Source organism: Glycine max, chromosome 8 (assembly GCF_000004515.6).
Source record: "Glycine max cultivar Williams 82 chromosome 8, Glycine_max_v4.0, whole genome shotgun sequence".
In the NCBI taxonomy this organism is placed as follows: Eukaryota; Viridiplantae; Streptophyta; class Magnoliopsida; order Fabales; family Fabaceae; genus Glycine; species Glycine max.
In genome coordinates, this window is record NC_038244.2 from 12239983 (window position 1) to 12266755 (window position 26773).

Sequence of the window (26773 nt, forward strand, 5' to 3'; positions counted from 1 at the left end):
TTATTGTCTGGCAAAATCTGACTTGGCGTGGGCAGCTAAGCCTAGTGTAAGTTAGGCCTTAAGTCCTTGTCAAGCAAACTAACTTATTTTTACGGCTATAATTTTACTAGGTGTTAAATATCATTTGGGTGTTGTTAGGTACACCAAGCATTATTGTTGGTACATCCAGCACTTAATGTGAAAAGGTAAAAATATTTTTGTGTATTTTTAAAAATATTTTTATGCACCCAGCTCATTCAAGTTGATCCGTATAGGTTTTAGTTGATCTGCAGTTAATATAGATGATCCGCAAACTTCTTACGGATCAACTTGATCCGTAAGAAGCTTGCGAATTAACTTGATTTGCATGCTTCTTGTGGATCAAGTTGATCCGCAAGTTGATTTTTAAGGCTTACAGATCAAGTTGTTCGGTAAGTCTTTTATGGATCAACTTGATCCGCAAGCTTCTTACGGATCAACTTGATCTGCAAGTTAATTTTTAAGACTTACAGATTAAGTTGATCCGTAAAAGACTTACCGATCAACTTGATCTGTAAGTCTTAAAAATCAACTTGCGGATCAATTTGATATGTAAAGGGAGAAAGAAGACAGGGGTAATTTTGCCATTTTCAAGAATGATGGGTGCATCAACAATAATGTTGGGTGCACCTAGCAACACTCATATCATTTAGTGTCTAATTTATTTATTTTGTTAAAAATTATATCGTATATCAAATTAGACGGATGTAACGTATATACTACTCAATATATCTTAATTGGAAATCTCATGTTAAATTGAAAATCTCATTTCACATACATTATTTCTACAAAAAATTATATTAATAAAAAATTAATTGAAAACCTCATGTCTCATTCATATATATAAAAATTAACACTATATATATATATATATATATATATATATATATATATATATATATATATTTAAAATGTTAGACACTGGACGATCCATCATTAAACAACCTAGACATCTCTTACGATTTTGATGAAGACAAAAAAATCAATTTATATTAACCACTTTGTTGCATCTAAGTTAACATGTTTGATGACCAGAAGCAACACGAGGAAAAAACATGTCCACGACTAGATAACTCATATACTAGAAGCATGAAGTACTCGTCTAGTCCATCCAAATAACTAGTGAACTAAGCAATTTATTTGAATTATCAATTTATTCTAGTTTATATGTAGCAATTTCTTCCTATTATGGTCGCGGAGAAAGAAACATTGTCAATGCCTCCACAAGGAAGTCAAACAGTAAAGGATTTCATGAAATTTTATCTTCTTTTTTGGAGTTTAGACTGTTGTTAATGGGTTTCAATATTGCCAGCTTCTGATTCAGGTCAATGAAACATGGTTGTACGGTAAGTTCAAGGGGACCCTCCTTATGGAAGTTGCAAAAGATGACAACTATAAAATCCTTTCAATAGTCTTTGTCATTGTCTAGGGTGAAACAACATAAACATGACTTTTCTTCGTAAAAAATTTAAAAAGGCATCTCACCCTCACAATAGGGTCTATGTTTGATTTCAATCAAGCACAAGTCAATAAAAAGTGTTTACATAAGACACGATAGTGGGTGGACGACACAAAATTTTGTGCATGTATTCTGCATTCAACACATTGGACAAAATTACATGAGGTGGTTTAAGAACAATGGCATCAAAAAATTAATTATCAATATGGGTGAGTGTCAAACTTCTTTCTCTTCATATTAAATATCACTTTATTTTGTATTATTGACAATATTGAAATTGCATATTTATAACTACTCAATATATGCAAGGACAAAGCCTATGTTCAATCACTACTACAACAATTTGAGGGAGGAAGAAAATGGTGATCGAGCAATTAATTGGCTCAGTAAGATTCCACGAAACAAGTGGACTCTTGCATGAAATAATGGTCATCGATGGGGACACATGACCACCAATCTTGTTAAGTCGATTAATTCGATACTCAAGAAAACACAAAATATGCTAATAAATGCCCTGATAAAATCAACATATATAAGTTGTAACACATTGTTCAACCAAATAAGGAAAGATGTCACAACAATGCTTACATTTGACCAAGTTTATACACAAGTACTAAACAAAGTCATGGAAGACACATAGAGAAAGAAAAACACTCACATTGTTCTTGAGTTTGATTGATGCGACACACAGTTCTTGGTCCAGGAGACAATTAACCTGAGAGACAGATTCGACCCACTGGAAATCTCACGGTTAGGCTGGATGAAAAATGATGTGATTATGACAAATTCCAAAAATTGCACATGCCTTGTTTTCATGTTGTTGCTGCTTGTAAACATGCTCACCATGAGTACAAGAACTATATGTATCATGTGTATAAGTTGAAAATGTCTCCAACGTATACAAATGATTGTTTGAAAAATTGCACAACGAAGCGTATTGACCAACGTGTCATAAGCCAAGATTCTGCTCCTACCCAAAGAAGAAGAAATTCTAAGGATTGTCCTATCTCCTCTAGTATGCAAACCCAAAATAGATATTTGGCAACTCGATCAACCAAAGTGATGTTTCATGTGTCGAATTCGAGGTCATTCAAAGAAAAATTGTCTTCACCTATAGGCTCAAGTCAACAATGTTAAATTTATGTCATATTCTTTGTATTTTAATTTTTTTTGTATTGCTTCAGATTTAAATATTTTGTTATATTGTTTGTAATTATATATATATTTTACAATTTAAATATTTTAGTTCAATTCAACTTGTTGGTTAAATATTTTTTTAATTTCAATTATTTGTTCTAATAATAAAATAAAATTAAAATACAAAGGATTTCAACTCTAGATAATTCTTTATATATTAATTATGATTTTTTTTAGTTTATTTAGTCTTTTGACTCTATTTCTTTAAAAAAAAATTTGGTATCAAAATATTCTATAATTTTTATGCTAGTAATTTTTATGAGTTTTTAGTCACTATTGTGTTGGTAAAACTACAACAAAATTAAGATATAAGGAATAAAAACATGTTTATTTTCATACTCATATTTTTTTAAAATAAGTGATTTTAATCTTTCTATTTTATAATTTAGATATTTCATCACTCACGTTTAAAAAGAATTTCAATAATATAAAGGATTTCAACTCTTCAAAAAACAATAAAACAAAAAATATGCAAAAAAATAACAACATATAAAAAATAATATTATTTTCAATTTAAACAAAACATAAATATAAATAATTAAAAAATAACATAAATAAATAAAAAGACTTAAAAAATACAAAAAAAATTTAGAAACAAATAAAAAATAAAAAAAAACTTAGTTAAATTTTTTTTTCTAAACTGAGTTTTAAAAAAAACGTTTAAAAATTAGTTTCCTAGGAACCGATTTCTAAAGTGAAAAAAAAACCTTAGTATACAATACTATTTTGTATTATTTGTGTAAATAATTTGCATTTTTATTATTTGGATAAGTTTTTATTTTTTTATTAAATGGGTAAAAACCTCTTAATTCCTGCTATTTTCTAACATTATTATAAAGGAAATATAAAAGATTAATTAAAGGGTAGAGAAAAGTACATAAGCTTTTTATATCAGTTCGTCTTACAATCGATCTAAAGCTATGTTCAATCCTTTTTTTTCACCATGACTTTCACTATCAAATAGAATTACAAAAAGATAAAAATTAGCTCCTCTCTCTCCAAGTATTCTTTATACTTGCTCCTCATGAAACTTTTCCAAAAGTATTCTTTATAATAAGTCTCTTTAGTCTCAACACTCTCAAATTGTACAAAAAGAAATAAGATAGAAGTTACTGTCTGTTTAGGATCAACTATAAAAGCAAGTGTTAAAAGCTTTTTATAGAGAGCTCAATCAAAGAATAATTACAATAAATGTAGATAATATCCACCCAATTGATTGAGAATAAATGTTAGCATTAACTCTATCATCATAATAAATTGTTGACTACTTATCAGCACTAGAAAATAGTCGTTGGAGGGAACATATACTTAAATGATATTCCATTTTGTTAGATAATAATCAGGAGCCAAAGTATAGTTTACCTAGGGTTTTTTTCCTTACTCTAGTTGCATAGTAGGTGAAAATAATAAAAATTAAAAAAAAGGAAAAATAGAGAGAAAAAATCTCAGTAAAATGAAAGAAAACAAATGAATAATATCAAAATTCGAAATAGAATTACACAACATAAAATTATAAGATTATAACGCTCTTAGCATTTAAAAATACCAGTACAAAATTTCTAACCACGTAATCATCAACATACATTCTACATTCTCACCCTGCTCAAGTGAGTTAAACCCCTTTCTCATCATCACAAAACGAAGAAAGATAGAAGGAAGGATTCATCAAAAAATGGGTAATTAAAAGGCATTTAAACGCTATATAAAATTATAAAACCTAGCACAATTTACAGAATAGAGAGCCTAGCTGTTCTGATACAACTTTTAAACTGTAATCCATACTAAAGCATGTACAAAATCGCAAGTATATATGAATAAGCATCTTATTATCTTTCATTATCATCCAATCTATGTGGTCACATTATTTAAAGAGTATATGAACCTCTTAAAATAATGTAACGACACATGGTCGAAACGTTTGATAAAAGATAATCGATGAAAATGAAATTTCAGTGTCACTCTTTGTGGTTAGAGGAGCGTTCATTACTTTGTCCACCAAGAATACGAGAAATCTGCAAACCTCTGCTAAAAGCTTGGTTGAAAAGCATTCTAGTTTGAAACTCTGAAACAAATGGGAACCATGCCAAGAAAGCAACTGGTGTGAAGAGAAGCAAGCCCATTATTACTTCATATCCGCGTGCAAGTGCTCGAACAGACCCCCAAAACCAAGTTTTTTTAATGAGAGGCTTGCAAGCTTGTGCAATCTTTTAGCGGAAAAACAAAAAGACAAGATAATGTAATGAGTAAATGCTCAAACTGGACCGTGAGAAGAAATATTGAGGTGTCACTTTGTTATATTTTGACAATGAAATCTCAAGTTTGTAGAGGATGTGACGAAAGAGAGATACCATGAAAAGAATAAAGGGTGTATACAAATCATAAAGGCTTTGATCCCTAAAGGCTTTTGTGTATACAAATTAGTCCATTGTGAGAATAAAGGGTCCATTTGTTATAGCTTTTTTTTAATACACATACCTTTGTTTCTGCTTTTCAAAATAATCAGAAGCTAAAAAAATATCTTAAATCGAATTAAAATCAGAAGGTATAGTGAACAGTCTTTCATAAAAACAATTGTTTTTCTTAGAAGTGATTTTTATTATTGCAAACAAACATAAAATAGCTTTTTCTTTTTTTAAAAATCTCTACAAAATAATTACTAGATTATTTTACATCAAAATTACTTTTTTTAAGACTGTACGCCAAAAATTGTTAGGAACTTGACAACTTGATAGGGTAAATTAATTAGTTAGCATGTAAACACATTTAGAGACCAATTTGTTTTAGCCTTAGGGATCAAAGCAACACATTGTTACTTTCGGGGATCAAATTATATGTTGAATTGAAAGAAAATGTGAGCAAAGAGAGAAAAAAATATTCACTGACCAGCAGAATTCCCCAGCCCGTTGGCATGACTGCAAGAATGCAGACTATTATGTCCTTAATTGTCATCTTGGCAACTGCTATTAGGATTATGAAGATGGCAAGGAATGTTAAGAAAATAGAACCCACGATCAATCGAAATAGAAGTTGGTAGTCTGCACTGAGGCGGCGCCTGCCAACAGATACACCCTACAAAATCCAATAGAAAGGGATGTGTGAAGGTGTAAGAGAAAAGGAGAGTATGGAGATGATGACTGTTCATCTCTTGCCTGTACCTCAGAAATATTGTTAGCCATTATGCAGCGAAAAAAGATGCACATAAATATGTCTAGTCATGATTAAAAACAAGAGTGGCCTTAGAAGTTAAAAGAAAAGATGGCATATTATGTGGACATGAACTTTTAATACTCTATTTTAGCAAATAATATTTAACTAAACCAAACACAAGGTCACAATAGTAGAAGTTTCTCAATTTATTTTTATGCAGTTAAAACTTCTACATAGGCGAATCTTGGTTTTATCTTATTGTGTCTTTATTTGTTAATTTTTCAACATAATGCTGAAAACTCATTAATGGTGTTCAAAGCAAAACATCATTTCAGCTATTGCATGTGGAGGCAGTGAGCACTCAGCAGCATTCCCTGAACAAAGAATACACCAAATCTTAACGATACAAAATATAATAATGTGAATTCTCACCTTCATTAAACCCAATATTACAAAGATTATCATCCAAGAAAGACCATAAACCTGTAAGCCAATAGCAACTAAAATTAAATCGATATCCTAGTTACTAAGATCATAAGCAATTAAGCAGTCAAAAGAGTACTCTTGTGGAGAGCCATGTGAGAAAAGCACTTACCAAAACACTTTGAGTCTTATCAGTGATTGAAAGGTGATAAACAAGGCCATATTGATAAATGAAAAAGCGGAGGGATAATATTATCTCAGTAGCGATACCACGCTTTCCGGAGTGCCGGAGATGCTCATGTTCCTTTTCCCACCAGGATTCCCAACTTTTTTCAGGAGATACACCAATGCCTCCACGGTTGCTTATCCATTTTTGCCAATCTGTGTAGTCATCAACTATCTTCTGCCACTCAAAACCTGATGGATTGAAAAGGAAGGGAGCAAAAAGCCATGTCCCTACCATGAACCACATTGTTACGGTAATTAAAATATAGGCAAGCACTCCTCTGTATTCATGGCCAAATATATGGTAGACCACAAGCAGAATCATCAATTCAATCCCTTTAACAAAATGGCTGCGGGAATAAAGCCTATAGTTATCAGCAAATTTGGCATGAAACACAACAAAACCGCGACCAGTGCTTTTGTACTCTGCACCTCCATGAAGCAATGTCCTTCCATAATAGTGTGTTTTTGTTCCAAGAGAAAATGTGAAAAATACAGGAGCCAACTGTAGTTGCATTAGTACAAATTCACTTAAAGCCTCACGAAATCCCCTCTCCAAGCCAATTTCCATCAACATAGGCAAGGCTAACAAAAATCCAATTTGCACAACTGACTGAGAAGCAAGAGCTACTTGAAGAGCTTTGTTGTCTCGAATAGCTCTTTTTTGGTTCAAACCTTCTTCGAGTCCACTAAGGGCAAGATAGAGGCGTCCATAAAGGAATACATAAACTGTGAGGACAGTTATCTGTTAAAATCAAAGTCAGTATTTGCGATGGATCATATTTATATATGCCACAATAAGGTAGGTTCCGGGTATACCAAGGTACTGAAATAGAAGCCAATGGTAGTGTAATAACAAGATAGCATTCGGAAGAAATCAAAACGGTGTCCAAGCCTGTATATGTCTCTACTCATTGTTTGCTCACCATTCCCAGCAGCGATTTTTGCTTCAAACATTGATATCTGGTTAAGACCCACATCCCTTCCTTTACCCACTTGTATGTACTCGTGATGAGTGACATTGCCTTCACGTAATGTAGAGTTGTAACCTGCAGATCATAAGTAAACTTTTACTATTTGATACCTCCATGAAAGAAATAGAAACAAATTAAATACAGGAAGAGAAACTAAAATACATGCCTGCAAATATATCCTCACTCAAGTTGATGACCTTAGAAGCCTTGCTTACCCCCCCTCTTGTCAGGTGGAAAAGTCTATCAAACACATCTGGATGGCCATAATGGAACCGCACTCTGAATGAAAGGCAACAAAACATCACTAAGATCATCAAACAATAATTGACACAGCCAGTGGAGACATGAAACTAAATATTTCTACTGGACAGCATCTGAATTCTGACTAGCACCTTGACTGAACTTAACATAAAGAAAGAAAGAATATATCAGAAAATAAAAGGAGGGAAATATAACTAATATCATTCTGGCTATTTTTGGCATGGGTTTAAATATTTATATAAACAAATTCCTTTTGCTAAAAGTTTTTTTTTCTTTTTCTGGTATCCATTTTCACTTTCATAAAGGCTAAACTCCTCATTTATCGTATTTCTCTCTCTCTCTCCAAATATATATATATATGTGTGTAGAGAGAGAGAGAGAAAAATCACTCTTTATATAGGGGACATATCTAATGAGAACAGTTATCATTTTAGAAATGTGAAAATTATAAATCTAGGTCATACAATCATACATGGATGGTTAAGATTGATAGTTTATCCTACATCAGCTGCTAGTTTAGTTGGGTACTAATATTGAGTTTGTTTATAAATCCATCCTTGCAACCAGAAGACACTATATAAAATATAAATTTGAGCAATTTAGGAACCATTTGACCATTAGTACCTGAATTTACGACATATGGATTTTGGAATCATCTATGGCTAACAATATCTCTCTTTCCTTTGATCCAAAATTGAATAAACAACTGGAAACCAAGTTCGGGTATCACTAATATTTCAGGCTCAGGAATTTATTATAACTTAGTAACAGAAATAGGGCTCTCTGAAAAGTTCATAAGTGCAATATTCTACTTACATATAAATCAAGACATTATTTTCACACGTAACCTAACAGTAGAAAAATACCCAAAAGTGTTGTGTTTAAAGGAGAACATGAGAGAGAGTGAAGGTGAGACTGAGAGAGAGAGAGGGAGTGGGAGAGAGAGAGAGAGAGAGGGAGTGAGTGAGTGGATCACCGTGAGAAACAGGAGGGGAGGCAAACCAAGAAGAGAACATCTGAGTGATAGAGAGGATCCCAGGCAACTCTACAGAGGAAACGGGCTCGGACAACATGCTAATTACCAACATCAAAATTGGAGGAACAGAACGGACATTACCTCTTACTATTTCACGAGGTTCCCTGATGATGCCTCAGAGAAGGACCTTTGGACCCTTTTCAAACTATGGGGGGACGTCAAGGAAGTCTTCATATCTAAGCAGAGAAATATGAGAGGTCGGAGGTATGGGTTTGTGAGGTTCAAGGGAGTGTCTGACAAGAACAGATTGGAAAAGCAGCTTGATAGCATCATTTTCGGCGGCCTGAAGATGTATGTCAACTTACCAAGGTACGGGAGAGCAAAAGCAATACCTCGTAATCGTACACCTGATAACGGTAGGCAAGGGCAACAACAGAAACAGAAAGGTGGAGCAGCAGTAGCCCCAAGTTCGACACTACGCAATGACGCATCCAACAGGACATATGCAGAGATAGTGGCTACAAACAAACAGAAGGAAGGACACCGAAGGTACTCCAGCTCTGAACATGGCGGTCAAGGAAGATCACACTCTACGGTCACCCTCAATATTCCACAAGGTCCCAAAAGGTGGTATACGGACGCTTGGGTGGGAAGGTTAAAAAAGATAGATACGTTCGAAAGAGCTGAAGACGAAATCACCTGGACGTTAGGATCTGACGTAACGCCTAAGTATTTAGGAGACGATATGGTCATCCTACTCGGACTCATGGACATGAAGGCAGAAGAGTTAGTTAACGAAGAAGCTGATAAGGGCACGTCGTTGTTTTATTCCCTGGAGAAGTGGAAGCCAGAGATGAAACCGGGAGTTAGGCTGGTGTGGATTCAATGTTGGGGCTTACCGTTAGATGCATGGGATATCCAGTACCTTTGAAAAATCATGGCACCTATCAGAGATCTGGTGGACGTAGATGACGATGTAGAAGAAAAGCGAAGGCTTGACAGAGCCAGGGTGTTCGTCAGAACCCCGTGGAAGCCATTAATCCACCATTCAGTGGTAGTTAAAGTCGGAGAGGAGATTCACTCAGCTTATCTGGTGGAAGAGAACGCCAACTTTGAAGGCACGAACGTGCGCCATCACCGGAGGGACATGGGGTCGTCGGAAGATATCCCGTCCGATGATAGCGACCCCGACACTCCATACTCGCGATGGAGTGCCCGCTCGACGGGGTTCCAACATTCCGGCAGCGCGCTGGCTCGGTGGACCGACAACGCCTCAACGGAGGACCAGGGGTTCTTTGACCCATTGGGTAAAGACCAGGGTGGTTTGGCGCAATCCTCAAGGGCTGACAGGTTCGTCACAGCGGTGGGTAGGTGTCACCTACCTGATAGTGCAGCCCAACCTAGGGGAGACGAGGATGCAATTTGTTAAAAAGAACAATGACATACAAGTTTTAGAGAGAATGCTCTTTTTCTTAATCTTCAAAAATACCATTACTGCAGTTACAAAGTTACAATATATAGACTACTGCAGTTACAATATATTTAAAATGACTCCACATAACTACTCCATATAACTACTTCACATAACTCCTATTTACAAGAAACTACCACTAACTTCTTAACTTCTATTAACTTCTATTCACATCAACATTCCCTCCCTTAAACTAAAAAGAAAAACAAACATTTAGTTTATAACTGACGCATCAACCATTCCCAGCATACTCCGTAATTTCAAGAATTGTTCTAACTTGAGAGGTTTTGTCATTATGTCTGCAACTTGTTCTTGAGAATTACAGTAACTCAACTCCACAATTTTGTCTCTGGTCAAATCTCTAAGAAAATGAAACCTTATATCAATATGTTTGCTTCTGCTATGAAAAACAGAATTCTTTGATAGCTGTATAGTAGAATTATTGTCACATTGAATCAAAGTACTATTTTCCTCCTTATGACCAAGTTTCTCTAAAACTTTTCTCAACCAAATACATTGACTGGCACAAAACGCAGTAGCTATGTGCTCAGCCTCAGTAGTAGACAATGTCACTATAGGCTGTTTTTTAGAAGACCATGAAACTGCTCCAGAACCAAGTAAGAATGCAAAGCCAGAAGTGCTCCTACGATCATCCAAATCACCAGCAAAATCACTGTCGATGTAAGCCACCAAATTTGTGCAACCATTCTTTTTGTAGAAAATTCCAAGCTCAGTTGTACCTTTCAAATACCTTAATATTCTTTTTGCTGCAAGCCAATGAGATTCAGTTGGGCAAGACATGAATCTACTAATAAGACTCACTCCATACATCAAATCAGGTCGAGTTGCAGTCAAGTACATCAGACTGCCAACCACCTGTTTGAACAAAGTTTCATCAACTTTGGTTCCTGCTTCATCCTTTGACAATTTCGTGCCTGGAACAATAGGATTCTTCACTGGATTGCTTTTATCCATTCCAAACCTTCCTAGAATTTCATGAGCATACTTTCTTTGACACACAAAAATCCCATCTAAACTTTGTATTACTTCAATCCCGAGAAAATATCTCATCCTCCCCAAATCAGTCATGTCAAATTCCAACATCATGGAATTCTTAAAATCATCATACATACTTTTATCATTTCCAGTATATATTAAATCATCAACATAAAGACTTACTATTAAAATTTTACCTACTTCCTTCGACTTTGTGAACAGTGTGTGTTCACATAAACACCTTTCAAAGCCTTCTCGAACAAAGTAAGCCTCTATCTTGCTATACCACGCCCTTGGTGCTTGCTTCAATCCATACAATGCCTTTCTTAGCTTGTAAACTTTGCCTTCTTCACCTTTCTTCTCATATCCCAATGGTTGTTGCACAAAGATTTCTTCATTGAGTTCACCGTGAAGAAATGCACTCTTTACATCTAGTTGAAAAACATCCCAATTGTTTTGTGCTGCCAAAGCAAGTATTAATCGAATGGTGTCAAGTCTAGCAACTGGAGCAAAAACTTCAGTATAATTAACTCCATATTGTTGTGCATACCCCTTCGCCACTAGCCTTGCTTTGTACTTGTCTACCTCTCCTTTCTCATTAAGTTTGGTTTTGAAAACCCACTTAACTCCAATTGGCTTCACCCCTTTCGGTAAAATAGTTAACTCCCAAGTCTTGTTCTTTTCTATTGACTCTATCTCTGCCATCATTGCATCCCTCCACTTCTTACTCTTGACAGCTTGTTCAAATGTAAGTGGGTCATCTTCAGTGAGCATTATCATTGCATTCAGACCATCTTCATCTGACAAACCTTCACCTGTTACATAGTCTATTGCCCAAGATGGTGGTCCTCTTACCCTCCCTTCATTCAAAATTGGTGAATCATTTTCAGTTGATTCACTAGAAGAAACACCAGTTTCACTTGAGTTTCTTGTATCAACATCACTGCCTTCTCCTTCAATGTTACCTTCTTCTTCATTGTTTTCTATTCCTTCTTCCATGTTATTCTCATCACCATCATCGTTCCACTTTAAAACATCTGATCTGCATTCTTCATTGCTTTTGCCCCAATTCCAGCATTCATCTTCTTGAAAAATCACATCCTTGCTAATGATGATTTTCTTGGAAACTGGATCATATAATCTGTATGCCTTTGATTCATCACTTACTCCCAAGAAAACACACTTCTTGCTTTTTTCATCTAATTTGCTTCTCTTCTGGTCTGGGACATGTGCATGAGCTACACACCCAAAAACTCGAAAATAATCAACCATTGGCTTCACATTGCTCCATGCCTCTTCTAGAGTTTTGTTCTGCACAGCCACAGTAGGACATCTATTGAGGATATGCACACTCCATTTTACAGCTTCGGGCCAAAACATTTTAGGAACCTGCTTCTCCGCTAACATAGAACGCACCATGTTCATTATCGTTCTATTTTTCCTCTCTGCAACTCCGTTTTGTTGAAGAGTATAGGCTGCAGTCAATTGTCTACTAATGCCTTGATTTTTGCAAAATTCTACAAACTCATTTGAGGTAAATTCACCACCTCTATCTGTTCTCAAAGAAGCAATATATGCACCAATCTCCTTTTCAACATGAGCTTTAAAATTTCTAAACATGGAAAAATCTTCTGATTTTTCATGTAAGAAATAAATCCAAGTTTTACGAGTGAAATCATCAATAAAACTTAGGATGTACCTCTTGTTGCTATTTGATTCTTGTTTAATAGGCCCGCATATGTCTGCATGCACAAGTTGTAACTTGTTTTATGCTCTCCATAAACTCTTCTTAGGCATAGAGTTTCTGTGTTGCTTTCCAGTTAAACATTCTATGCATATCTTCTTTGGAATCTTGACTGAAGGCAACCCAATTACCATCTTCTTATCAAAAAGTGTCCTCAATCCGTTATAGCCTAAGTGACCAAAGCGGCAATGCCAAAGATGAGATTCATTTTCTGATACAATTTGGAAACACGAGGAAGCTTTTGGTATCATGGTAGCCAACACAGAAAACATTCTATTTCCACTCATATCTGACTGCATAATTAATCCTTTCTCAGAATGATATACCCTACACTTCCCATGTTGAATCAAAATAGTTAAGCCTTTTTCTTGAAGTTGCCCTATGCTCAATAGATTATTCTTAAGTTCAGGAACATAATAGACACCAGAAATTGCCTGAGTAAATCCATTCACTTGCATACGAATGATACCTTTTCCCACAACAGCCATTCTGGTATTATTGCCAAGTTTTACAGTTTGGCTAAAGCTTTCATCCAGTTCTGAGAACCACTCCTTGTTTCCAGTCATATGATTGCTGCAACCGGAGTCAAGGAACCACACTTCTTCCATTTTGTCTTGTTCCAATTCAACATAAGACATTAATAACAATTCTTCATCTTTTTCCTTCTCTAATTCAACATAATTGGCATTTTTCTCCCAATCAGGACATTCATATTGATAGTGTCCTAACTTGTGACATTTGAAACATTCAATAACAGCTTTATTGAATGATTGTCTTCCCCTTCCTCAACCTCCTCTGAATGAACCATTACCTCTACCTCTACCTCTACTTGCTTTGTCTTCATGGGAGATCTTCAGAACCTGCTCTTCTTCTCCACGACTTCTCATCCTCTGCTCATGAACAAGAAGACTACTTTGCAACTCATCAATAGTCATCACGTCTAAGTTGTTGGATTCTTCAATTGAGCATACCACATAATCAAATTTTGAGATCATTGATCTCAAAATCTTTGCAGTAATGACTGTTTCACTCATACTTTCACCATGAGCCTTCATTTTGTTGGCTATGGTTAAAGTACGAGAAAAATATGCATTCACTGTTTCTCCTTCCTTCATTTGAAGAATCTCAAAATCTTTGCGTAAAGCTTGCAGTTGAGCCCTTTTGACCCTGGTTGAACCTTGGAATTTTTGCTTCATTGAATCCCATATATTTTTTGCCGTGTCCCTCTTAAGGATTGTTTCAAGGACTTCACGATCTATTGCCTGGAAAAGGTAATTCTTTACCTTTAAGTCCTTCAACTTCTGCTCCTCGATCAATTTGCATTGTGCCTCCGTAGGCTCTATTCCATCTGCCACCATCAATATCCCATTCTCAATGAGATCCCAATATTCTTTGGAGCGGAGAAAATTCTCCATCAACATTGCCCAATGATCATAATGACCATTAAACCTTGGAATTGCAGGCTGCACGAAACTGCTACTCCCACCTTCTGCCATTCTTCTCAACTCGTTCTACTCGAAAGAAAAACTGCAGTTTCTTTCTTGACTCACACTCACTGTTTTCCTCACACACTCACTGTTTTCCTCACATGCACTCAATATTAGGCCCCTACAATGGAGCTCTGATACCAATTGTAAGGGCCAAGAACCTGAAAGGCATGATACGGAGGAGATAGCTATTGTCAGAACACCAAAGGGGAGAGTGGATTGGAGTCTGGTGGAGGGTCAGTCAATGAGCCATGCACAGGGTCAAAAGGAGAAAGGCATTAAATGCCTCAACGGGTCTCAGCAGATTCTAAGGAAAGAAGACCCCTCGTGTTTATTAGCTGTGGAACCTGATGGGCCTAACATCAAATTGGGCCATGCTGGTAACACCCTCGTGAACGATTTTTTAGATACCTGCAACCACATGGGCCTAGTAAACAACATTCAGGGAGATGATTCAAAAGGCCCACTCACTACTTACTATCAGAACCTTGCAGAAAATGGAAGTGCTCTGAAGGTGTACGTTAGGGGTAAGGGGTGTAGAAAGGAGAAGGCCCAAAACATCAGTTTAGCTTCCCCACATGCAGAAACAAGTACCGTGGCAGATTTGAGGATGGACGAGCATAATTTATTAGAAACATTCCAGCAGTGTGATGTTGGATCACAGACCCAATTGGACCATGATCTAAGTGAGCTCGAAATCAACCAGGCATCAAGTTCAACAGACTCTTTGATCCGGGATGAGGCTAATGCTCAATGGGAAGTGGCAAAAGGGTTGGGGCTGACCTATGGGGCAGAGCAATCTTTAATCATAGGAAAAATCGCAGATATGGAGATTAAAGACAGAAAGGAAGCACAAGAATTAGGAATCAGAACCAGTTCATCATGAATATTATCTCTTATAATATTAGGGGGCTGGGGAGAGGGGTGAAATGGTCATCAATTCGTAGATTGGTAACCAAATACCAGGTTGATCTGTTATGTATCCAGGAGACAAAGAGAGAGCAGATAGACAGGGGTGTTTGTCAAGCTTTGTGGGGGGACACAGATCTGAATTGGGAGACTCAGCCGGCGTCAAATACAGCTGGTGGATTGCTTTGTATTTGGAATGACAAGGTCTTTAAAGTGGAAAGGAGGGTCAATGGCAGAGGCCTTATTTTGCTGGAGGGTGTTTGGCATCAAGACATGCAGGAAATGTTTATCGTCAATGTATATGCTCCGTGTGACATAGATGGCAAGCGAGCTCTGTGGGACTCTATCAGGCAGTTGAAAAACCCTCAGAATGAGGGCTTGTGGTGTGTTTTGGGAGACTTCAACAGTATCAGGCATCCATCTGAGAGGGTAAGCTTGTCCCAAAGGAAGGGGGACCTTAACAGCATCACAGAATTCAATGAGTGGATATCTGACCTAGCGGTAGAAGAAGTATCTTGCTTGGGCAGGAAACATACTTGGATCAGACCAAATGGGACCGCAAAGAGTAAGCCGGATAGGTTCTTTGTATCTGACGAATGGGTATCTAAATGGCCTGACAGCACTCAATTTATCCTAGATAGAGATTTTTCTGATCACTGCCTTATCTTACTGAGATCTAAAACCATTGATTGGGGACCCAAACCTTTTAGGGTCCTTGACTGTTGGTTGAAGAACAAGCAGTTCCAAAACATGGTCAAGGAAACCTGGGCAAACACTCACCCAGGAGGTTGGGGGGGATTCTCTTTGAAAGAGAAACTTAAGATCCTGAAGCAAAAGATAAAGCTTTGGAACAAAGACCACTTCGGAGACATATCTGAGAAGATAAAACAAATTCAGCTGGAGCTAAACCACCTGGAAGTGAGCAGCAATATCAGCCTTTTATCTCCTGACACAGCGGCAGCACGTAAAAAATTACAGGAGGACCTGTGGACAGCGGCCCAAGCCCATGAGTCCTTGCTTAGACAAAAGGCAAGGACAAAGTGGATCAAGGAGGGGGACTGTAATTCAAAATACTTCCACAGGCTCATAAATTATAACCGCAGGGTCAACGCAGTAAAAGGAGTGCAGATTGGAGGGTCATGGGTCGAGGAGCCAACTAGAGTAAAAGAAGAAGTCCGCAATTTATTCCAAAACAGATTCAATGAGCCTGATTATGATAGACCAGAAATTAACGGGGCATATTTCCGAAGTATCGGACATCAACAAAACGAAATACTGGTTGGCCGCTTCCATGAGGAGGAAATTAAGGCAGCTGTATGGCAGTGCGGGAGTGATAAGAGTCCAGGACCCGACGGCTTGAACTTTAAGTCTATTAAGCAATTTTGGGAGCTTCTTAAACCTGACATCTCCAGATTCCTTGACGAGTTCCATGTCAATGGAGTTTTTCCGAAGGGTGGAAATGCTTCTTTTATCACCCTTATCCCCAAGGTTAAGCATCCCCAGTCTCTCAATGATATCAGGCCTATTTCTCTTATTGGGTGTATCTACAAGATTGTGGCGAAAATTTTGGCAAACAGATTGAAAACAGTGCTGCCGGATTTAATTGATGAGAGGCAAACTGCATTTTTGAAGGGCAGGCATCTGCTGCATGGTGTGCTGATTGCTAATGAAGTTTTGGAGGAGGCAAAAAGGTGTAAAAAACCTTGCTTGGTGTTTAAGGTTGACTACGAAAAAGCCTATGATTCCCTGTCATGGAAATTCCTGATTTTATGATGACATGACTAGGTTTCTGCTCCAAATGGTTAAAATGGATCACAGGCTATCTCAGTTCAGCTTCGGTATCTATTTTGGTTAATGGAAGCCCTTCTGCAGAATTTTCTCCTCATAGAGGTATCCGACAAGGTGACCCCCTTGCACCTCTGCTGTTCAATATAGCTGCTGAAGGCCTCACTGGCTTAATGAGAGAAGCTGTGGCCAGAAACCTTTATAACAGCTTTCTAGTGGGCAAACATAAGGAGCCCGTCAGTATTTTACAATATGCCGACGACACCATCTTCTTCGGGGAAGCGACAATGGAGAATGTGAGGGTTTTGAAAGCAATTCTCAGAGGTTTTGAATTAGCTTCTGGTTTTAAAATTAATTTCGCAAAAAGTCGATTTGGGGCAGTCTCGGTATCAAACCAGTGGTGTTTGGAAGCTGCACAGTTCTTGAACTGCAGTATGCTGTCTTTGCCTTTTTCCTACCTTGGTATCCCCATTGGGGCAAATCCAAGACGTAGAGAGACCTAGGACCCGATTATTAGGAAGTGTGAGGCAAAACTTACGAGATGAAAACAAAAACACATTTCCTTGGGAGGGAGAGTCACTCTAATCAATGCAATCTTAACAGTGCTTCCTATCTATTTTTTCTCCTTTTTCAGGGTACCCGGCAAAGTAGTAGACAAGTTAGTCAAGATTCAGCGTAATTTCCTTTGGGGTGGAGGTGTGGAGCAAAGGAGGATCGCATGGGTAAAGTGGGGCACAGTTTGTTTACCTAAGGAGAGAGGAGGTTTAGGCGTTAAAGACTTGCGGAAATTTAATTTAGTTCTGCTTGGTAAGTGGAGATGGGAGATGTTCCATCAGAATGGACAGCTGTGGACCAGAATCTTGAACTCAAAGTATGGGGGATGGAGAAATTTAGATGAGGAAAGAAACAGCAGCCTTCATTCCCATTGGTGGAAGGACCTTCGGAAGCTCAACCAACAAGAGGAGCTATTAAATATAAATAATCAAATGGAGTGGAAGGTGCGGAGTGGAGACATGATCAGATTTTGGGAGGACAAATGGCTTGGAGACAACAGATCTTTAAAAGAAAAATTCCCTATGCTGTATCAAGTATCTAACCAACATCAGCAACCTATTAGTTGCTTGGGAAGTCATAAGGAGGAAGGGTGGGAATGGAACTTCAAATGGAGGAGAAACCTATTTGATAGTGAAGCTACAATGGCTGCTGAATTCCTAGAGGAAACAGGAGGGCTAGCAGTACAGCATCAAGGATCAGACTCATGGGTTTGGAAGCATGACTCGAATGGAATGTATTCGACCAGATCTGCATATAAGTTTCTGCTGGGGGAAGTAAGGGGGGAATCAGAGGATGGGAGTTTCTCGCTTCTGTGGAAACTTAAAATACCACCCAAGGAAAAGGTATTTACATGGAGGCTCATCAAAGACCGTCTACCAACGAAGATGAATTTAAGAGGAAGACAAGTGGAGATAGCTGATCCACTATGCCCGTTCTGTAACAACTTCGATGAAGATGCAGCGCACCTTTTTTTCAACTGCAGCAAGGTTCTTCCCTTGTGGTGGGAGACACTCGCATGGGTCAAATCAGTGGGTGCTTTCCCCAAAGATCCGAAAGATCACTTCTTGCATCATTGCAGGTTGAATGCTTCTCGAACAAAGGATATGAGATGGAGTTGTTGGTGGATAGCCCTCACTAGGACCATATGGCATCATAGAAACAAGCTAGTTTTTGATAACCAAGCTTTTAACGCAAGTAAGCTGATGGAAGACGCGCTCTTTTTACTTTGGTCCTGGCTCAAGGTTATGGAAAAAGACTTCGATACTCACTTCAACCAGTGGTCGTCCAATTTGTCAGATGTATTTGTTTAATTAGAAAGGGAGGGTTATTTCTGCCATCTCTTCCAAGAGGTGAAGCATGTATGTTTTTTGAGTTTGGGGTTTAGCTGGGGCTTATTTCTCTGTACCAGCTGTGTTTTAAACATTTATTTGTATCTACAGTACCTCTGGTACTTCTTAATATTTAATATATATAATTTTGCTGAGCAAAAAAAAAAAAAGAAAAATACCCAAAAAATGTAGCTACAGCTCTATTTGGTTTCAAAGTACCTAAGAATATTATAATTCTTATAGCTTTAGAAGCCTAATTATCTCCATAGTGTAACTGTTACTTTGCTGGCTTGAACTAGTTGACTAGTTGTCTTAAATTAGAATTTAACCTAGACTAATAGTATAAATAGGAGATCAGGTTAGTATTCTGCAACACATCTCATCACAAGCCTCCAATAAATACTGAAACCAAAGAACAAAAAAACTTACTTCAAGGGGTAAGCCAACAATCTTTGTCCAATTGTCACAAAACTATGCTCCTGATTAGACATAAACCACGCAAGGGATGAAACACTGCAAGCAACAAAAGGTAGATAAAGATAAACAGAAAACACAAATAGATTTCAGTTTATATCAGAAACGATACCAAGTAAATTGATATTGATACAATAGATCATACCTGCCAGTAAATATATGCTCTCTGAGTCCAAGTATTGTCGGCATTCTTGGACCATCATGTTGTTTGAGAAATTCTTGCAGCAAATTCCTCATTTTGAAAGCTTCTTCCATATAATTATCCTGTTACACATATATTTAGCAATCTGAATTTTTTTAAAAGCTAGCTTTCCCTACTTTTATATATATAAACAATGCTGAAGACCTGATTCATATCAATTGTTTGCAAGCCTTCCCCACGTGTGAAAATTATGGCATGGTTTTGATTTTCTGGCTTCCCCTCACCCAATATTGCAGGTCCTGGAAGCTTTATCTTGTAAATTACCTACACCAAAACAACTAATCAACAAGCTGAAAACCTTTGCAAGTTGCAACTGTAAAGAATATATCATAGTGCTGGATATATTTGAGAAGAGTCTATCCATCTAGAATTTTTTCATTACTTTACACAATATCTAATTGCAAAAATACAGGAAAAATCATTTTTCTATTTTTTCAGAAAAGATGCCTCAGGATGTGCCTGATTCTTTTGTTGTAGAAATGGTCTGTCACTTGTGTGACTATATCAATTTTGGTTTTTTACTCAGTATTTAGCTTTCACAACTAGGCTTTACAATATAATAATGTGCAGGACTTTCATCAAATCTAAATCTATTGACTTTTGTTAATTCCAAGAATGGTCTATGAACAGTACCTGGTCTAAACTCTGAACTGCTTCAGATGAATCATTTGATTTTGCTGGTAATGCAGCTTTCACTAGAGCTGAATAATAAACCTTATCTGTTTTTCGGGATGAGCCTTTGCTATGCTCTTCAACCTCATCAATGTAAGCAACTCGAAGAGATGGGTACCTGCAATCATAACATTAGTGCTGAATGTTATAGGACAGTGTTTGCATAAGCTATAACAAAGTGAGCAGGTTAATTTGAGACATACTTAATCATAAGCTTTAAAATTTCTTTTGCCCTGGGATCACCAGATCGCTTATGAATACTATATTGTTGACATGAAACTACATAAGTGAACTTCATGTCAGCTAATGATTGACATTGAGTCCACAACGACCGCTCACCGGTTGTACTTTCCTTGCTCTCTAGTTCTGCAGCCTTGTAACCTTTCATTAATTCTGCGAAGTTAAATGACAACATTAAGCTCAGTCAATAATAGATAAGGTAATGATATCTCTTTCAATGAATCTTCCACAATGTACCTTCATCCTTTGCCATATCAAGAAAAGCCTGTAGCTCCAATGCTTGTCGGATATACATCATTCCTCGGACTTCACTTGGCGAGAATAAAGTGAAAAGGCATAGAGAAAATTCATAATTATACGATGAAAATAGAACCTTAAATCATGCATCTGACATGTAGAAAGGTTGGTGGAGGGTGAGGAAGTCATTTGTACCAGTTTTGGTCAATGTCTGGCCTCTGTATGATGCCCATAAACGAAGTTCTTCTTCATTCTCTACTCTGAGTTTCTCTTCACTTTTATTATCAAAACGTTGAACAAAGTTTTTCCATTCATCTGCAGTGATATTTGAGGAAAAAAGTACACATCATTAGCAAGGATGGACCAAGCAGTTGGTAATGGGGTAATGCCCCCACCAAAATTTACAATATTTCAACCGCCAAGGACTCCTGCATGGTGGCAACCATTTTTGTGCTTTATCTTGATACAACAACGTACGTTTTTAGGTCAAACAGTTCTTTGACAAATATCTTGAGGAAATGGGGAAACCTGGAAATATCTTTTGCAAGTAAAAGAGGATAGAGACTCCATCTTCATTTGGCTCTCCCAGATGACTTAGGGAGAAAAGAACAGGTTCCTTAAAGTAAGGTGTCAAGACACTACAAAATCAAGATATATAATGGCATTAATATAGTGTATATAGAGATTATATCCAAGACATTTTTGTTGTGCATCAAAATGTTCCTTAATCACTATTCTATATATCATAATCATACAGAGCATATGTAAGTCACTATCACTATATAGTATTTGTTGTCCTTTTGACAAAACTTAAGATAATGGAGTGTAATTTACTCAATAATAAATCACAAAATGATGCTCTAATATGCAACATAAGTTGGAGATGGAATGAGCTTACGAGAAGGACATCATATTCCGAACTTTGGGAGCAGGTGGCATATCCATAAACAATGAATTAGAGAAGAAAGAAATACGCCTCCTAGCATCCAAGTTGGATGGAACATCCATAGCCGACTCCTTGACAGTAAGAAGTAAATGAAGCCTTTTTATCTGTCAAAAACAACAAACTAATAAAATGAATAAACCATATCATCACAAGGGATAAGTACACCGACAAACTAGTAATAGAATTACAGACATTCAAAATCTGGGTAAAATGAGGTTGAGAGGAAACATATAATTTTTATGTTCCTTAATAATAACATTTTTTATTTTGAAACTTACTTTCTCTGTCCAAGCATCAATATCTGTTTTGACAGGAAATTGAAGTTTGCCAAAAAATGTATATTGTTTTTCAAGGGGTGTGAACCTTTCATCTTTCCCATAAGACCCACCATGGCTTGAGTCTAGCAAACTACAAGAGAATGATAATGAATCCAAAATTTATCATATTAGCAAAGGATACAAAAATTTCAAAGGTCTTACCCCTCAATGTCTCCATCCATTATGTCTCTGGTCACAATCTCTAGCATGTCAAGCAAGAGAATCACAATTGAATCCTTGTCCTCCTCTTTGTTCTCCAACTGAATAAATAACAAAAAAATTGGTTAAAATTCACACTTGATTAAACAGAAAATGTAACATTACTGGTTACAAAATAATTACCAAACGTTCAATCAGTTTGACAAATCGTTCATATAGACTGGGGACAGCACTCAGATTCAATTCATTCAGCACAGCTTTGTTTTCTATGTGCACATCAACTCTTTGAAAAATATTCTGTATAACCCTGCATTTGTGAAACCATAATGTAACAATGCTGGTGTATCAAACTTTATCAACATTCTCTTTTGATACATATTTCATATAATAAGAAGCTTACATTGTCTCACGCTCTCCAAGAACCAAGAAGTTAATAATACTTTTAAAAGAAGCATAGCATTCCTCAACAGCAGATTTCATGTACTTGTCTCTTGACAATCTTTTCTCCAGTTCTTGTCCTTTCCCTAAACTGTCTTCGGCCATGGACACTGCTATTGGGATCTGTGCACCCAAAAGAGAGTTATAAATGAACTTTAAAAGGATAAGATTATTCTCACACAAACACACAGAACAATTGAAGTAGATGGACCTTGCTAGCAAGTAAGAAAGGTGGCCACTGGATGAGGTTCAAAGAACGGTCGGCCGAATATGGTACAAGCATGAGATCCATCTCCCTAAACGTTTCATTTGAGTCAGACTTATTTGCAACAAAAATTAAATACCTCACATCGAAACATGAAAATCTCAAGATTGTAATAATTCAAGGTTCATCATGAACAAAGAATTAAGAAGATATTGAGAAATGTTCAGCCATAAGCTCATAGCAACTACCTATTATCAATCAGGTCCTCCTCCCTCAGACTAGTGATTATTTTGTTCCATAACTGTGCAAACCTTGCAGATTCCTTATCTTTATTAGAAGCGACCTGAAACAATCGGCTCTCCAAGAATCAAAAATAAAAAATATATTGATGAAAGAAGACTACACATAGAAAGTAAAATACAAGACAGGCAGATCAGGAATGATATCCCAAAAGAAAACATTCAGCTCAAAAGTGTCATATTTGAAAAGGAAGCACCCTTAAAAAATTATCCAAAATTGAATACCTAAAAGTATGATTAAAACTACAAGCTGGTCTCATAAAAGGTGTGTAAGGAAAAATTTGCCATGTTAAATTCTAGAACCTAACCAATTGGACTATACAGAAGGAAAAGCAGCACCAATCTTAGCTACCTTACCATTGTCTTTACACTAAACCACTATAATGGACACAATTTGTTAGGGATACACGTTCTCCAAAGCTCCCAAGCAACTTACTTGTAGGTTGCTCAAGTATGTTTTAATTTAGCTTGCAGGTTAATGATGTGTGTTGAGATAATAGTTATCATGAGGAAAAGTTTCAAAACCTGATCAAATCTCCGAGAAAAAGTGGCCTTTAATCCCCTCTTTTTTTTCTTCTCAGTCTGTTCTGTGGGAATCAAGCAAGCATTAAAAGCACCGGGAATTGAATCAAACCGAGACCTCAGTAATTCCAATGTTCGAATCTGAAATTAAAATGAAAACAATGACTCAAGTATTTCAAGATCCATAACTCTGCAGTTAATGCAGCAGAAAAAATCTGCATGGCTTTTCTTTACCATAGTTTTAAGGATATTGTTAATACAACAAAATAACATAAAGAAAATAAGATCAATTCACATTTGAACATTAAACCCTGGATCATTTCATAACTTTCAATGATATCTTTACTTAGTTAAGATCCAATTGCAAGGTATGGAACTTGAGTCCAACATTGAAAGTATGGTACTCTAGCATGAGGTTCATAAGGTATTGGACTCTAACTATAGCAGATAGGTTTGGTGGTATAATTCTCCCAAAGTTCTTATCAATTGATATCTGACTGCTTTTTCTCATCAATTTCAACTGCAAATGAGCAGCGCAGGTAAGGAAGTCGTCATTGCAGTGTTTGATTTTGACTAGTCAAAGGACTAGTGCACAACCAACTTGTGTGGGTGTTAGGGATGCAGACTGTGGTGGGATATTAATATCCAATTGCAAGGTATGGGACTTGAGTCCTATATTGGAAGTATGAGATTCTAGTGTGGGGTATATGAGGCTTTGGGTTCTCCTACGGCAATGACTGGCATTTGTGCTGTGTTTCTACTAAGGCTCTTACCATTAGATTTTCAACTATGAAATTCCATTGAGTTTGAAATTCCTTATGTCACCATGCATATGTGCCAAATTCTAGGTTTTATCCATAAAAGTGAGCTATTCATACACCATTCAACCATTGGCTGCTCAGTACTGAAAGTCAGCAGTCAAGCCAGAATTATCATCAAAGAGGGGCAATGTCCAAATGAAATTGGAAAGCTTAGAAATGTTAATATAAGTTAGATATGCAACAGCTATAAATATAAACATAACAGCTATAAATATTAAAATAAGTAGTTATCTCAGAAAAATTGAGATAACTGATATCACATAAATCCTTCCAGCACATAGCACATTTCAAGTCTAATTGTGAAAATTTCCCTTTTGTAAGTATATAAGAAAAATATTTTAGTAACATAACAAATTAAACTTGATAATTTGTTAGGAATTAGGTAGATAGAACAGTTATTGTTTTTGTAGTTATAGTGGAAGGGTTAGTCAGTTAGAGGGGATTTGAGAGGTAAATAATCAGGAGGAAGATGTAAGGGAAGAGGCATTCTAATTTAGTATCATTTGAGAATTGAGGTTTTCTCTTTGTTAAGGGAAAATTCTTTAAGGGGAAACCTTTGGACGAAAGTTATCTCTCCTATTTTATGTTCTTCTGTAATAAAGATATAACATTTTTCTTTTCTTCAATTTTGTAATTTGGGTTCCTAACATAAACATTGGAAAGAGAAATAAGAATACAAAAAAAAAAGCCTTCTTCCACTAGGCAAGGTGGACTGTAGAAAGTCTAATAAGAAAAAAATTAGTAATCTAATAAACTAATATAAAAGAACTGAGAGAATCTATGAAAAGGAAAGTAGGAAGAGTTAATTTGAAAAGAGAGAAATAGTAATATTATTTTTTAATTGAAAAACTGTACATAATCTGAAGGTTGTTAATGTCTCCTAGATATGGAAAAAAGGCTTAGCTACATTAACTACACTAATGTTAAAATCTGAGATATGGAAAAAAATCTCCTAAATATGGAAACTGTCAATCCTAATAATCTGTACAGATAAGCAAATTTCAAAATTACAAGTTACAACGTGGGTCTACAACTAGTTTTCAAACCAGAAAGGAATGCTTAATACACACAATAGACAAACCTCTCCCAAACGTCGAAATGCACCATATATGCCTCCTACTATTGTAGAGAAGATGGCATACCAAATCTGTGTATCCATAAAGTAGACCTGAAAAGGGCACCTAGTTGACTATTAAACTCGTAGAACATGGAAATAATATAATTGGTGAGACATGTGACAGAAAGATAGACGTACAAGTATGATAGGGGACCATATTGCAATCACTACACCAATATTGTTTCTGGCTGCATGTAGTAGAAGATGATATTAAGAGCAATCCTATTATATGAATAATGAACTACATTCATTTTCATTTATTTCCAGTGTTACCATGAGGGAAGAACTCATGCCATCTGTAAACTGATACACGAGCATTCATGATGGCTTTTGTTGGAGCCACAAGAGGCTTAATCTGCATTGTAAAGCAAATGAACCTAATGAATTTAACAAACACATGCATATAAGATGCTATATAAAAACTCTGCACCTTTGCAGATGTAGATACAATCCTAAACTTGTAATGTTGATATGTACATGATGAAATTGGGTGGAAATGAACCAGTTAGTGGATGGAACTCGGATAAAATTAAAGAAAATAGGATCAAAAGGAAATATAAATTGATAAGAAATATATTTTCCTATAATCAGTCAATATAAACCTCCTCCATGCAGGAAGAAATAGAACTTACTGAAAAAAGGGAAAAAGGAAGAAGAAAATAGGATCCAAAAGTAACTATGAAATGATAAGAATTCAATATATCAATAGGCAATCAAAAACGATATATTTCTGGATCAAATCTTTACCTCCAGGTAGTAGCTGAATGCTAATTTAGATAGAATTAGCATAACCCAGAAACAAGTGTACCTAGAAAATTAAGACAGTTACTTTAATCAATCAGAGTTGACCAGTGAAAATGAACATAGATGAGGATTGAAGAAATTAACTTCATTCTCTTACTTCAACAAGGAAATTGGACCCTCCTGCATTCCTCTTCCAACAAAGAGTCGAGGCTGCAAGTTGTGGAAAAGAAAACAAGAGAGAAATAAGAAATACTGAAAAAATTAAATAAAAAAAGACTAAATATATGTTGTTTTTTTATAAACCAGTGTCTCCCTATCATCTTCAAGAAAAACTAGACAGGACAATTAATATTTGTCAGAAGTATTTCTTAAGGAAGATAAATAAAGCCATTGGTTTATGAGAAGATACACATATTATAAAATAT

General features: G+C 36.4%; 1 protein-coding gene across 2 annotated transcripts in view; it reads right to left on the reverse strand.

The window, feature by feature from the left end:
- Positions 1-4169: 4169 nt before the first annotated feature.
- Positions 4170-26773, reverse strand: part of LOC100780527 (callose synthase 2) — a 30621-nt gene continuing 8017 nt past the window's right edge. For both annotated transcript variants that reach the window (XM_006585300.4, XM_041018203.1), the window contains 27 exons: positions 26506-26558; positions 26352-26412; positions 25878-25959; positions 25743-25792; positions 25569-25655; positions 23670-23807; positions 23094-23188; positions 22852-22936; positions 22603-22763; positions 22386-22509; positions 22206-22303; positions 22005-22134; positions 21679-21830; positions 21309-21418; positions 20976-21095; positions 20781-20849; positions 20507-20696; positions 20265-20421; positions 19776-19895; positions 19575-19693; positions 19385-19468; positions 7610-7722; positions 7289-7518; positions 6417-7214; positions 6254-6304; positions 5558-5743; positions 4170-4878 (listed from right to left, as the gene is read on the reverse strand). In XM_006585300.4, the coding sequence (XP_006585363.1) occupies positions 4630-4878; positions 5558-5743; positions 6254-6304; positions 6417-7214; positions 7289-7518; positions 7610-7722; positions 19385-19468; positions 19575-19693; positions 19776-19895; positions 20265-20421; positions 20507-20696; positions 20781-20849; positions 20976-21095; positions 21309-21418; positions 21679-21830; positions 22005-22134; positions 22206-22303; positions 22386-22509; positions 22603-22763; positions 22852-22936; positions 23094-23188; positions 23670-23807; positions 25569-25655; positions 25743-25792; positions 25878-25959; positions 26352-26412; positions 26506-26558 (3912 nt within the window). In that variant the 3' untranslated portion in view covers positions 4170-4629. The remainder of the gene's footprint in view (positions 4879-5557; positions 5744-6253; positions 6305-6416; positions 7215-7288; positions 7519-7609; positions 7723-19384; positions 19469-19574; positions 19694-19775; positions 19896-20264; positions 20422-20506; positions 20697-20780; positions 20850-20975; positions 21096-21308; positions 21419-21678; positions 21831-22004; positions 22135-22205; positions 22304-22385; positions 22510-22602; positions 22764-22851; positions 22937-23093; positions 23189-23669; positions 23808-25568; positions 25656-25742; positions 25793-25877; positions 25960-26351; positions 26413-26505; positions 26559-26773) is intronic.